The sequence below is a fragment of the Scyliorhinus torazame genome, chromosome 15 (genome assembly GCF_047496885.1).
Source record: "Scyliorhinus torazame isolate Kashiwa2021f chromosome 15, sScyTor2.1, whole genome shotgun sequence".
NCBI classification, from domain to species: Eukaryota; Metazoa; Chordata; class Chondrichthyes; order Carcharhiniformes; family Scyliorhinidae; genus Scyliorhinus; species Scyliorhinus torazame.
The window spans coordinates 197715648-197730267 of NC_092721.1; the positions used below are offsets into that span (position 1 = coordinate 197715648).

Genomic DNA, 14620 nt, shown 5'->3' on the forward strand with positions numbered 1-14620 from the left:
GCCAACCGGCGCTGAAGGGCCTCCGCTGGCCGGCACGAATTGCCGCATGCGCGGGTGCGTCAGCATGTGCTGGTGTCATCCCAGTGCATGCGCAAGGGGGGGGGGGGGGTTCATCTCCACTCCGGCCATCGTGGAAGACCACAGCAGCTGACGCGGAAGAATAGTGTGCCCCCACTGCACAGGCCGGCCCACGGATCGGTGGGCCCTGATCGTGGGCCAGGCCACCGTGGGGCCACCTCCCGGGGCCAGATCCCCCCGCGCTCCCCCCTGCCCCCCCCCACCCACTCAGCCAGGTCCCACCTGTAAGTACCTGTTGTAATTTACGCCAGCGGGACCGGCCTAAAACGGGCGGCCACCTCGGCCCATTGCAGGCCGGAGAATCAGCGGCCCCGACCAGCGCGGCGCGATTCCGGTGGGGGGGGGTCGGAGAATCCCATCCCAGATGCCAAAACCATGCCACTTGAACTCGAAGAGATGACAATATGGGGGTCAGATTTTGGAGGGGGTTTCCCCCGAATGTCCGCTGTAATTGCTGCAAAATCCAGAGAAATGTAATTTCTCCATGTGCCTTCCTAAGGCAAGGTACAACAGGCAAATCAGAATAGCTCCATGGAAATTCTCCCAAGAATTCTCGGCTGTTAGGCCATCACTTCTGGAGTTTAATAAACACAGCGGCACAGTGGACAGTGGTCAGCACAGCTGCCTCACAGCGCCAGGGACCCGGGCTCAATTCTGGCCTTGGGGGACTGTATGGGGTTTGCACTTTCTCCCAGTGTCTGCGTGCGTTTCCTCAGGATGTTCCAGTTTCCTCCCAAAGATGTGCAGGTTAGGTGGGTTGGCCATGCTAAATTGCCCCTTAGCGTCCCAAGATGCACAGGTTAGGTGGGGTTACAGGGATAGGGGAAGTGGGTCTAGGTAGGGTACACTTCCAGAGAATCATTGCAGGCTTGATGGGGCCCTTCTGCACTGATATAGATATAGGAGATATAGGAGGGGTGTCCGAGGTAGGTTCTTTACCCAGAGAGTGGTTAGGGTGTGGAATGGACTGCCTGCTGTGATAGTTGAGTCGGACACTTCAGGAACTTTCAAGTGGTTATTGGATAGGCACATGGAGCACACCAGAATGACAGGGAGTGGAATAGCTTGCTCTTGGTTTCGGACAAAGCTCGGCACAACATCGAGGGCCGAAGGGCCTGTTCTGTGCTGTATTGTTCTATGATTTTATGAAAATAGGCTACCTTCAAAAAAGGTCGGATTCTGAAAAATCTAAAAATCAGTCCTAGTACCAATTCTTCGTTTTTTTGATCCATCGTGCTTCCATACATGGAGGAGATTGGATAAAACTCTTTGAGAAAGAGGTTTAGTGTGTGCACTATCAGAAACTGTGCCCCTCAAGAGCTTGCTGAGTGAAGCTGCAGGAGATACGAAACAAGTAAAACAGACCAGTTTATATGGAGCATACAATTGGTCACTCATGATAGAAGAGGTTTACAGGGGTAAGGACAAAGAGCGAGGGGAGGTCTAATTAGATCAATCTTTCAAAGCGCCGGCACAGAGGATGGGCTGAGTGGTCTCCCTTCTGCATCATTGTGAGCGCCTTGCCTTTTTTCCTGCTTCAGTATGCTATTTTACATAAAGATGAAGAGCAGTTTTAGCCTGAAGACAATGGTGTTTAATGAGAGGTGATCTGATGTGGTGGGAAGTCCAGCTGGCTATCATGTGCAAATGATGAGTAAATATGCACGGTGGCAATTTCACTTTTTTTGAGGGTGTGGGGAGGTTCAGGGTTGGTGCAATTGTTATAACTTGGCAGGCTGATTCAAACAAAGCAGATAATAAACCAAACAGGTTTCTGTTCATAGAAAACACAATCTAAAGGTAAAAATGACAGTATTAGAGTCAATGCAAGTGAAAGTCTTCAAAAGAAACCCAAGCTTTAACAATCATTGAATTTACAATGCAGAAGGAGGCCATTCGGCCCATTGAGTCTGCACCGGCCTTTACAAAGAGCACCCTACTGAAGCCCACGTATCTACCCTCTCCCCGTAACCCCCACTTAACATGTATTGGACATGAAGGGCAATTTAGCATGGCCAATCCACCTAACCTGCACATCTTTGGACTGTGGGAGGAAACCGGAGCACCCGGAGGAAACCCATGCAGACACGGGGAGGATGTGCAGACTCCGCACAGACAGCGACCCAAGCCGGAAATCGAACCTGGGACCCTGGAGCTGTGAAGCAACTGTGCTAACCACTGTGCTACGGTGCTGCCCTTGCTGCAAGTGAAGAATTGTTTGCAAGATATTTGAGTATACATTTAAAAATGAAAGTTAAATCATCAAACTCTGCTCTTACCATCATTCTTCCCACCTACCCATCTCCAAACCCCTTGTTAAATTTTATTGGGCGGGTGTGATTTTGTCACCTTTCGATCTTCCAGTCGTGCGGATGGTGACCCCTCCCACGGTAGGCTCAGGGGTCAGCGGGACGGGCGAGTCATACCGTCGACATCGGCGGAAGATCCTGTTAGCGGCCAACGGCAGGGGGGTGAGTGGGGGGGGAGATTGCGGTGGAAAATTCCGCCCATCATTTATCCCTCTCTTCACGCTCTTGGCTCCCATTTTCTCATGGCAGCAACATGAATTTACAGAAAAGCAGATAAGTGGGATATTTGATGGAATGTCAAGTGGAATAAAGTACTGCGGGAAGCTGGAAAATATTGCAAATGCTCAGCAGGTCAGGCAGCAGCTGAGGAGAGGAGAACAGAGTTAACGTTTCAGGTCTGTGAGCTTCCATCGCAATTTCTTTTTCCACTTCGCAGACCAGCTGCCCAGCTGCGTATTTCCAAAATGTTTCCATGTTTGTAATTTCAACTTGCCAATCAGTTCCTACGACCGGCATTGTTGAATTAGTCATGTGTAGTGGTATGGTCACTGGGCTAGTAATCCAAAGGCCCAGGATAATACGCTGGGGACCTGGGTTCGAATCCCACCATGGTAGATGGTGAAACTTTAGCGGGTTTCCTCCGCTTTCCTCCCACAGCCCAAAGATGTGCACGTTAGGTGGCCACGCTAAATTTCCCCTCAAGGTGTCCAAATGTGTACAGGTTAGGTGGGGTTACAGCGATAGGGCAGGGAGTGGGCCAAGGAACCCTTTCAGAGGGTCGGTGCAGCCTTGGTGGGTCGCATGGCCTCCTTCTGCACTGTAGGGGTTCCATGATTCTATGGACCATGGTGAGTGACCATGTCAAAGCTCCTTAGAACACAAAAAGGCTCTCCTGAGCCACCTCTAACCCCCCATGACTATCCAGTCAACAACCACATTAAAAAAGGTGAAAAGCCGTACGCAATACCTTCATGGAAAGAGGAGTTTGCCAAGCTGCTGCATAAATTTACCCAGATGCTTTTTGGTTGGCTTCTCGTCCTGCTCTCCAGTTTGAATTTTAAAAAAAATCTACCCCCTATATAAAAAAAACCCAGTACTCGCAGAGAGAAAAATCTCTTTGTGATGTGCACAGCAAGGAACTCTCACCTTCACAAAAGCATCTCGAACGTCCAGAGCTTGGTCCATGTTAAGAGGGGTGGAGACGGTCTCCCCTCGTGTTATAATGGTTCGACTGGTGAGGCAGTTCTGCAGGTCTAAACAGTCGACCTGAAGGAAGGAACAAGGTCATCTTAAGAGATTTAGAAGTGACCTAAATGGAGTTTTGCATCTTTTGTTTTACTGTTGACCTCAGAAGCACAAATGAGATTCTGTTGTCGAAACCAATAGTGGTGAATGGCTAGCGCCTATGCAGGGGATGAGAGTGGAGACAAATAACAGGTAGCTCAATGAAAGTATAATTATAAATAGTTGTCAACCATGGCTCAGTTGGTCGAACACTCACCTCAGGATCCGAAGGTTGTGGACCCGGCAGCCACGTCACAGGAATTAGGCCAAATATCTCTGGCGACACTCCCAGTGCAGTACTGAGGGAGGGCTACGCTGCCAGAAGAGCTAGCTTTTGATGGAGTCAGTAAACAGAGGCCTGACCGTCCTCTCAGGCATGAATAAAAGATCCTGAAGCACAATTCCAAAGGGGGGGCTGGACTCCCTGGCCAACCTTTAATCCTTCAAATCACTATCGGTACAAGCATCATGGTCATTCTCACATTGGGAGCTCACTCTGCACAAATAGACTGCCATGTTCTCTGAAGAGGGTTGGAAATAATATTTTTTCTCAACAGAATGTCTTTCCCAACCTTAGTTAGAACGTCCCAAAGCGCTTTTCAGTCAATGAAGTCATTTTGTAATATGGGAAATGCAGCAGCTACCTTAGGGTGGCACGGTGGCACAGCGGGTAGCCCTGCTGCCTCACAGCACCAGGGACATGGGTTCAATTCCAGCCTTGGGTGACTCTCTGTGCGGAGTTTACACTTTCTCCCCATGGGTTTCCTCTGGGTGCTCCGGTTTCCTCCCACAGTCCAAAGATGTGCCGGTTAGGTGGACCGGCCATGCTAAAAATTGCCCCTTAGGAGTCCACAAATTGGTTGGGGTCCCGGGGCTCTTTCAGAGGGTCGGTGCAGACTCGATGGGCCGAATGGCCCCCTTCTGCACGGTAGGGATTCGATGAATGTAGAGCAAGCTCCCACAAAACAGCAACGTGATAATGACCAGGGGTGTCGTTTTTTGATTAAGTTGTTTGACCCAATGAGTAGCCAGATTTAAACACTCGAGAAAATGATGATAAAAAAAGATACCGACCCTTTGAGTGATTTCACTAGTCAGTTTCTTAGCACAGCCGGTGGCTGAGCAGTTGAGAAAAATGAACCCGATTTGTTGAGCCTGCCTGAAACAGGACAATTGGCAGAATCGCAAACAAGCTGGTTTAGCACACTGGGCTAAATCGCTGGCTTTGAAAGCAGATCGAGGCAGGCCAGCAGCACGGTTCAATTCCCGTACCAGCCTCCCCGAACATGTGGCGACTAGGGGCTTTTCCACAGCAACTTCATTTGAAGCCTACTTGCGACAATAAGCGATTTTCATTTAATTTCAGAGGGCATGGCCAGATTGTGGCCATAGGGGAAACTGAAGCAAACTGAATCATGAAAAGGTTTAAAAACAGAAAACTAATCAGCTGAAACAAAAGCACAAGCAATTTTGGGCGCAGATCACTTGCATTTAAAATTCAGCCTTTGTTTGCAGTGGTCCGCACAATTCTGCCTGGAACGTGCCGATATTACCAACGGAAGCAGGAAATATTTGCGTGTTTGATATCAGTATGAAGACAAACGGGCCTGCGTGATGGCTGGACGCAGACAACACCAATATTGTGGGAGGGCATCTCAACATACCCACCTCGAGGAGAACGGCGGCAGTCGTCAGTTGTGTGGAGTACACGACCTCGCACGAATCCAGATTGTCATACACTCGAGCTGAAGGATCAGCAGGATAAACAAAAGCAAATTATCTCAATTGCAGTTGGAATCAAACAATTATTATCCTTGCTCATTATACCAGGAGCAAAACACTGGGATCCCTGCTGCATGCTAATTACAATCCATCATTAGCTGCAGGTTCAATTGCACGGACTATATTATGCACTATATCAGATGCAAACACAGGTGTTTCTAGTGAAGGAGGCAGAAGCTACCCCATTCTCCCATCACCAGCTACTATTCCTAACCTGCAAGATCACCCGCATCTCAGGGTTAGAAGGGGTACTGGGCACAAGAGCGATGGAATAATCGCCACTTGCCTGGATGAGTGCAGCTCCAACAACGCTCAAGGAGCTCAACACCATCCAGGAGCAAGTAGCCGCTTGATTGGCATCCCATTCACCATCTTCAATATTCACTCCCCCCCCGCCCCCCCCCCAGCACTGACACTCTGTAGCAGCAATACGTACCATCTACAAGATGCTCCCCGACAACTCACCACGGCTCCTTCGACAGCACCTTCCAAACACACAACTGCTAGAAAGACCAGGGCAGCAGATATCTGGGAACACCACCACTTGGAAGTGGTTCCTTAACTTTTGGTTGGGTAAAAATTCTGGGACTCCCTCCCCAACAGCACCATGAGTGTATCTACACCACATGGACAGCAGCGATTCAAGAGGAGAGCTCACCACCACCTTCAAGGGTAATTAGGAAGGGGCGGTTAACGCTAGTCCTGCAAAAGATGCTCACGTTCCACGAAAGAAGAAAAACTCTCATTTCCATTATCTGTGATTGGGGGAGTGGGACAGAGAAAAAAAGGATTCAACTGCAACAGTGACACTAACAGAAAATTAAGGCTATTGGACAACGGATGAGCTAAGCCTGGACTTGGCGGTGACACCTCCACAAATAACAAGGGGTCATGGTTTGTGTTTCGATTTCTTTTAAAATAAAACTTTGCCTTGACTAGTATCCAGCATATCCTCAAGGTGACCCTAATGTGCCACCTGTCAGCTGAGGCTGAATGGGTAACGCTCGAGTCAGCAGGTCGTGGGTTCAAGTTGCACACCAGAGACCTGGGCACTGGAATGAGGGGAGGGACTCCCCTTGCAGTAATGTGTGAGTGCTGCATTTTTGAAGGTGCCAACATTCAAATGAGATGCCCCTGCCCCATCTCCCAGTCAGCTGGACTCAAAAGATCCTTTGGCACCATTGCAAACAGACAGTCCTCACCAATACTCACGCCCTACACCCCGAACTAAAAAAAAAGATTGCCTGGTCATCATCTTATTGTTGTTTGTGGGAGCTTGCTATGCACAAATTGGCTGCCACCTTTCCGATATTACAATGGTAAATGCTTCTTTGGTGAAAAAGTGCTGTAGAACTCCAAGCAAAGTGCTTTACAGCCAACACGTAGCTCAGCAATTACAGCAAGGTCCCACAAGCAATCAAGTTTTGGTGATATTGTCGAGGGAAGAATGTTGGCCAGGAACATAGCACAACAACTTTCACTTCTTCAAAAAGCTCCGTGGCATCTGCCACCACCCCCATGAACTGATTGACACAACCTTTATCTAACCACCAGAGGCTCTTCCATCAATTCAGCCCTCCCTCATTAATACACTGAGCATATAATGTAACAACTGGCTGCTGGAAGTACAAGATGCCCCCACCATTAATCTCATATTTCCAGCTTTCCTTCCTTTACAAAGCCGCTCATCTCCAGTCTTACGTTCATACGCCAGGTTGCCCATGTGTAGAATTGCAGCCATCAACTTGGAGATCTCCCAGTTCTCCGTGTCGGTAAACATGAGAACCTTCATGGCGGAGCGAATGTTGGCGTACTCCTTGTTGTCATCACGGCCATCGCAGAACGTGCAATGCCCCTGCAATAAATGGAATATGGTACTAGACATGGGTGTTCAGCTACACAGGAAGACTGAACAAAGTGAGGGGTCTTTCTGTACCACTGCGGAAGAGGGTGCATCAGAGTAGTGGAAATCTGTTGTCAATGTCTTATTAATTACATTGTTATGGCCCAATGTCAATCACTTTGTTAAATGGCAATCACATTGTCAAAAACAGGTGATGGAGACCCATCACATTTTAATTTTGCAAGTTCCCTTTGAGATGTTTGTCTGCTTTATCATTGCCATGTCCTTTTAAAAGGCTGCATTAGGACAGGAGTGTGGAGTTAGCGGAAAAAAGAGCCGCCCTGTACAAGAGGGGTGGTCATGTTCGGGATGGCCTTTCCAGCTCGTCTTAAGAGTCACGTTTGAGGAAAAAGACTTATTTATTTAACAAGCCGGGAGATGCGGTCTCTTTTGGTAAAAGGCACAAGTTGGGCGCTGTATAAATGTTGTTTTGCTTGTATTTCCTTTCTTTTGGCAATCTTATTGCCTTTGATTAGATTTCAGGTTCTCTACTACTTGGGTGATTCAAAAAAAAAAAAACACATTATTTTCTCTTTTCAATGTTGTTGTTTGGCACGACATTTAGTCGCTAGTGGGACATTGCAAGATAATTGGGGTTTTGTTATTTATTTTTCTCCAGTTGGGAGTCTCCCTGCTAACCAGGGAGTTAGTTAATGGGAGGGTTCACTGGGGCTAATTATAAAAAAAAATTAAGAAAATGAGCTCATAAGAGTTTTTGTTTTGTTTGATTCTGTTAAATGTACATTTTAGTCTTACGATAAAAGTCTTTTATTTGCTTTTGGGTGTGGTTATATTCAATGGTTATGCCATTTTTGGGATTGATAGGGGCAGGGGGTGTTGGGGGTACTTTTGCTGACAGTGTCTGCTGGTTTTCCTTTGTCCCGTCTTCGGACTTGGCTTGGTGGCCATCTTGGGTGGATCTGTTTGCTTCATCTTTTCAGTGACCTCTCTTGGTGGGAATGGCTGCCTCCGGATGAAGGGAGGGGTGGGAGACTTCCAATCCGTTTAGTCACCTAGAATGTGAGAGGTTTGAATGGCCCAATGAAGAGGTCATGGGCATTTGTTTAAACTCCAATGTTGTTTTCTCACAGGAGACTCACTTGCGTATCTGCGTGTAAGGGATCAGACCAGGCTGCGCAAGGGGGGGTTGGGCACGCTTTTCGTCTGTTTCAATGGCAAAGCAAGGGATACGGCGATTTTAATTAACAAAAAAAAAAAAAAAAAAAAAAAAAAAAAAAAAAAAAAAAAAAAAAAAATTCAGTTTTCCCCCTCTCAGATTATAACCAACCTCAATGGTCGACCTGTTACTGTTGTCTAACACCCCAGTGGTTATTGTCAATGTTTATGCCCTCAAATGGGATGGGATGAATTTTATTAACTCCGTTAGCGTCCCTGCACAACCTCGACTCACATCAGCTTATTTTAGGTGATGACCTGAATTGCGTCTTGGACCCTGGATTGGATTGTTCCAAACCTAAAACGCTCTGAAAATGAAAATTGTCACAATGAAAAGCTTATTGTCACAAGTAGGCTTCAAATGAAGTTACTGTGAAAAGCCCCTAGTCGCCACATTCCGGCGCCTGTTCGGGGAGGCTGGTACAGGAATTGAACCCACGCTGCTGGCCTGCCTCGGTCTGCTTTCAGCCACATGGTGGTGGTGGTGGGAGGGGGGGCACTTTTTGCACCCGAACGATAGAGACTTCTCTCTTTTTCCCCCGTCTACATATCCACCATGCATATTCCCGTATTGATTTTTCTGTTTTGCATTAGGTTCTCCTCTCTTCAGTGGTGGGAATTCAGCAATTGTTATTTCAGACCACGCCCCGCACTTAATTGATGTTTTGTTAGAGTCTGGCCCCACCCAACGTCCGTCCACCCTGGAGATCAGATACTACATTGTTGGCTGATAAAAACATTGAGTGTGTCCATCTCCATAGACGACTATATAAAGTCTAACAGGTCCGATTCAATCTCACCTACCACCCTGTGGGAGGCTCTTAAGGCAGTCCTTGGGGCAGGGGGGGCATACATGTTGAAGGTAACAAAGTTGAAGCAGCAGAGGCTGGTGGATTCCATTCGAGAGGTGGATCACCAGTACTCCCTGGATCCCACTTGGCAAATAGGAAAAGATTACAGACCCAGTTCGAGCTCCTGTCAACTTGCAGTCGGTGCGTCAGCAACAACACTCCAGGGGACTTTTTAATGAGTATGGGGAGATGGCCTATCGCCACACGGCTCACCAACTTAAAATGTTAAGCGGCCTCCCGTGAGATCCCTCGGATACTCAATCTGGACGGAAACATCCTCTCCAGGTCAATGTGGCTTTTAAATCCTTTTACTGTGATCTTTATAGAACGGGAGCCCCCTGCAGGTAAATCGATCATGTCTGGGGTGGTGGCAGATGTTGTTGCCTTTGCCTCACCCAGAGGTGAGTGTTGCTCACTTGAGGTTTCTCATTCCGCCCAGTGTCTCTGTTTGGTTGGGTGACTTAATGTCATTTCTATTCTTGGAGAAAGTCAAATTTACCCTCAGGGGGATCTGTGGAGAGGTTCCATTTAAGATGGCAGCCAAGTATTTCCTTTTTTAAGAGGTTAGCCACCATCAGCTGTTCGGGGGTTTACGTCATTTTTAGTATTTAAGTTAATTATTTGTTGTTTTTTTTTAAAAACTTTCACATTTGCTTGTGATTTTTCCCAATATTTTGCTCTTGTTTGTGTTGATTATAATTTATTTTTTTTAAACTCTTCTAAACATATATTTTTAAAAATTATTTCTGCAAATCTATAAAACACCTTCATCGTTCACTCCTGTCCCCCCTTAGGATCAATGCATGGAATAGGTCACAGTTCCCAGTTCATTAGCAACTTCCCACGGAATAACCTCCCAAATCCAGCCCGTGCTCAGGGTCTCACCATGGTTAGGTAGGTGTAATCTGTAGCTTTCCCCAGCCCCAGTGCCTTCTTCTGGTCACGACTCATCCCCATCAACATACAGTAGAAGATGTGATAGTTCCTCTCCCCATCGGCCTGCAAAGACATGAAGAAAAAAAAAAAAGAAAAATCAACCATATTTGAGAAGGATAGAAAATTAATTGAATGGTAAGTTGATTTGTAGATATTCACTCGGTGTATTGGATTTTATTTCCTTTAACAAAATAGTGATTTTGCTGAAAAGATGACTTTTTGTCAAAGTTTTGCATCTTGCACTCATCAGATCACTTTGCGAGAATACCAATCGTACAAAAAAGAACCATTTATACTGCAGGAGATGGGTCATCATAGTTTATCTATGATGGGGAATTTGGACCTGCAAATTGGCTGTCATCAACCATTCCATCAGATCGTCACTGTCCCAAAGCAGGGTTGGGCAGTTGTGCTTGCTTTATCATTATGATCCAAGTATGCAAAACAGAGCTTTTGATGACAAGGATTAATATTGTATGGACTTTCAAAAACAATTATATTTTCGGGTACTTTGAAAGGATTAGTGCCTTCTGACTGTTAATCTAGGTGATAGCTCTAGTCATTCGCCACATCGTTTTGTTCTGCATTTCTAACCTCACACATTCCTGGTGTTCATCGGTGGCATGTTCACTCATTAACCTGATGTGGCATGTTTCTCAAGAGGGCCCTTTACTTTTAACAGGAACTTCTTCAAATGCATCAAAACATTCTAGGAATTTCAAAACTCTTAAAATTGTTCATGTTCGCATGAAACCGGCCGTTGAAAATACATTGGCGTAACAATCCTACCGGAACACAATCAATCAATCATCGCTGGGAGGGGGGCGTGACTTCTTCCAGTGACATTGATGGGGGCAGGGGAACATGGCAGCAATGGGCCTTATTGCCGAACCGCTGCACTGCTTTCACTACCGGACATGTTCTGCAGCCAGTGGAGCAAGTTCCCACCGCAGCCTACGTCATTCTTCAAGTAGTCAGCAGTGAATGAAATGAAATGAAAATCGCTTATTGTCACAAGTAGGCTTCAAGTGAAGTGACTGTGAAAAGCCCCTGGTCGCCACATTCCGGCGCCTGTTCGGGGAGGCTGGTACGTGAATTGAACCGTGCTGCTGGCCTGCCTTGGTCTGCTTTCAAAGCCAGCGATTTAGCCCAGTGCTAAACAGCCTCAGAATTGTCTCTGCTTCACCGCTGTCCGCAGGATTTGACCTATTATGTAGAATGCCCACCCCACCTGAAACCATGTAATCTTCTACAGGGAGTCGGTTAGCTCAATTGGCTGGACAGCTGCTTTGTGATGTTGTGCCACGCCAACAGCGCAGGTTCCATTCCCGTACCGGCTAAAGTTATTCATGAAGGTCCCATCTTGTCAACCTCGCCTGAGGCACGGTGACTCTCACCACCAGTCAGCTCTCCCTCACAAAGGGGGAGCGCAGCCTACGGTTCTCTGGGACTGTTGCGACTTGCAATTTCCCAGAAGTGGAAAAACCAGATTGAAAGCAAAGGCCAATCCAGGAACAGAAAACCTGGAAAATTCTCCCCCGTAGGGCAAAACTAAACCAAGAGAATAAAGAACAAAGAAAAAGTACAGCGCAGGAACTGTTGAAATATTACAAGGCAGACACGGGAGCACTCTTTGATCCACCTTTATTGACATGTGCACACGGAGAGCAACACAGTGAAGTTCACTGCATCACTCTACCCGAGTCTAGCAGAAACATTTATAGCTTGATTAACCAATAGAATTACAGTTGCAGTCTAATCCTTCACCTGCATGTCACAAACACCAATAATACCACAGTAAGAAGTCTTACAACCCGGGGTTAAAGTCCAACAGGTTTGTTTCAAATCACTAGCTTTCGGAGCACTGCTTCTTCCTCAGGTGAATGAAGAGGTAGGTTCCAGAAACATATATAATATTTATGGTCCTAGTCGAGGCCGTACTCATGTGTGTGGAACTTGGCTACAAGTGTCTACTCAGCGATTCTGCATTGTCGCTCGTCCTGAAGGCTGCCTTGGGGAACGCTTACCCGAAGATCAGAGGCTGAATGCCCTTGACTGCCGAAGTGTTCCCCGACTGGAAGGGAACATTCCTGCCTGGCGATTGTTGCGCGATGTTCGTTCATCCGTTGTCGCAGCGTCTGCATGGTCTCGCCAATCTACCACGCTTTGGGACACCCTTTCCTGCAGCGTATGAGGTAGACAACGTTGGCCGATTCGCACGAATATGTACCGCGTACCTGGTGGGTGGTGTTCTCGTGTGTAATGGTGGTACCCATGTCGATGATCTGGCACGTCTTGCAGTGGTGTTCTCACGTGTAATGGTGGTACCCATGTCGATGATCTGGCACGTCTCGCAGAGATTGCCAGGGCAGGGTTGTGTGGTGTCGTGGTTGCTGTTCTAAAGGCTGGGTAGTTTGCTGCAAACAATGGTCTCTTTGAGGTTGCGCGGATGTTTGAAGACAAGTAGTGGGGCTGTGGGGATGACCTTGGCAAGATGATTGTCTTCATCGATGACGTGGTGAAGGCCGCGAAGATGTCGTAGTTTCTCCGCTCCGGGGAAGTAGTGAACGACGAAGCGTACTCTGTCGGTTGTGTCCTGTGTTAGTCTTCTGAGGAGTTCGGCGCGTTTTTTTGCTGTGGCGCGTTGGAACTGTCAATCGATGAGTCGAGCGCTATATCCCGTTCTTACGACGGCATCTTTCAACGTCTGTAGATGTCTATTACACTCCCAGTCCAACGCCAGCATCTCCACATCAATAATATCACAGTTAACTTTTCATTTTAGGCCAATGAAAGGATAGTAATTCAATAGCAGACAGGGCAAACTGACCAATAGAAGAGCAAGGTCTTTCAATCTTTCTTTTACGTAATCATCTCCCCTTTGCCCTTGGAGGTTACGATAGTTTACCGAGAAGTGCATTCCTGAGAGAAGGCTACCTCCATCGTCCTGTCTCCACAGACTTGCGTCATTCACTGAGAAACGGAATATTATGGTTTTCATACTAACTTATGTCCTTCGCTAAGAAACAGGATATCAGGATTCCACACTAACTCGTGTCCCTTGCTAAGGAACAGTACACCATGGATTCCACAGAACAGGCCCTTCAGCCTTCCAAACCTGCATCGACCATGCTGCCCATCTAACCTAACAGCTTCTACATTTCCAGGGCCCATATCCCTCTATTCCCATCCTATTCATGTATTTGTCAAGATGCCCCTTAAACGTCACTATCATGTATGCTTCCACCACCTCCGCCGTCAGCGAATTCCAGACACCTACTACTCGGTGTAAAAAAACTTCCCTCGCACATCTTCACTAAACTTTGCCCCTCTCACCTTGAACCTATGTCCCCTAGTAATTGACTCTTCCACCCTGGGAAAAACTGACTATCCATTCCGTCCATGCTCCTCATAATAGCGAATTGTCTTAGTCCTGGCAAGATCTACCCTTTGTAAAATGTGACCTGCACATCAGACAGAAACAAGTCTAGCTGTCTCTCAAAGGAATTCAGTGAATTTTGGCCACTGGTAGCCTGCCCCAGGGGTTCACTAATCTCTGGAATAAGTACAACCTCCTGACAAGTATCTGGCCTCATGCACAGGTTTTCACCCCTGATTTATCCTAGTCTACGGAATTGGAACAAACCCATTCACATGCCCTCTTTTATGTTATAAACCACAATCTACATTTTCCCAAAAGCACACAATCCCAGTGCTCTTAGCCAATGCATCTAATGATATTAATAATTCCAGAATTTTGACTTCCGGTGGCGGCCATGAGGGAGCAGGTCGCACATTTGGCGGCGCCCGCTCGTGACGGACTTTTTGGACCTTTTTCCTCCGACTTTTTTCAAAACTTTGCTGAGGGGCCGGTGGTGGATGAGACTGTGAGGAGGAATCCCACCCCGTAAATGGAGACATGGTACAAAGGTGGACATAAGGGAAGGAAGAACCGAATCGAGCAGGCGCGTGTAGATTCTGCAGCAAAGGAAAGCATGGTGGATCTGCAGAGTACTGGCTCGGCGGCCCAGTGAACACCGGACCAGCTGGTGGAGTTTATTCGGGAGGGCTTTGCCAAGCAAAAAAAGTAATGCTTGGACCCATTCGAGGAGTCGATCACTCGGGTGGAGCAGAGGCTGGAAGCCCACGATCGGGCGGTTCAGAAGGTGGAGGAAACGATGGCTGAGCATGAGCAACATCTAACTGCGCTGGAGGGGCCGATGAAAGAGCACCAGAAAAGGCTGCAATACAAGGTGGACGACCTAGAGATTAGGTCCCGCTGGCAGAACGCGAGGATCGTT

The 14620-nt window shown here is 47.3% G+C and overlaps 1 protein-coding gene across 1 annotated transcript in view; it reads right to left on the reverse strand.

Annotated features, from left to right (window-relative positions):
- Positions 1 to 14620, reverse strand: part of myo7aa (myosin VIIAa) — a 174237-nt gene that overhangs the window by 122568 nt on the left and 37049 nt on the right. Inside the window, 4 exon segments of the mRNA XM_072477386.1 lie at positions 3534 to 3653; positions 5340 to 5416; positions 7155 to 7308; positions 10269 to 10382. Of these exon segments, the coding sequence (XP_072333487.1) occupies positions 3534 to 3653; positions 5340 to 5416; positions 7155 to 7308; positions 10269 to 10382 (465 nt within the window).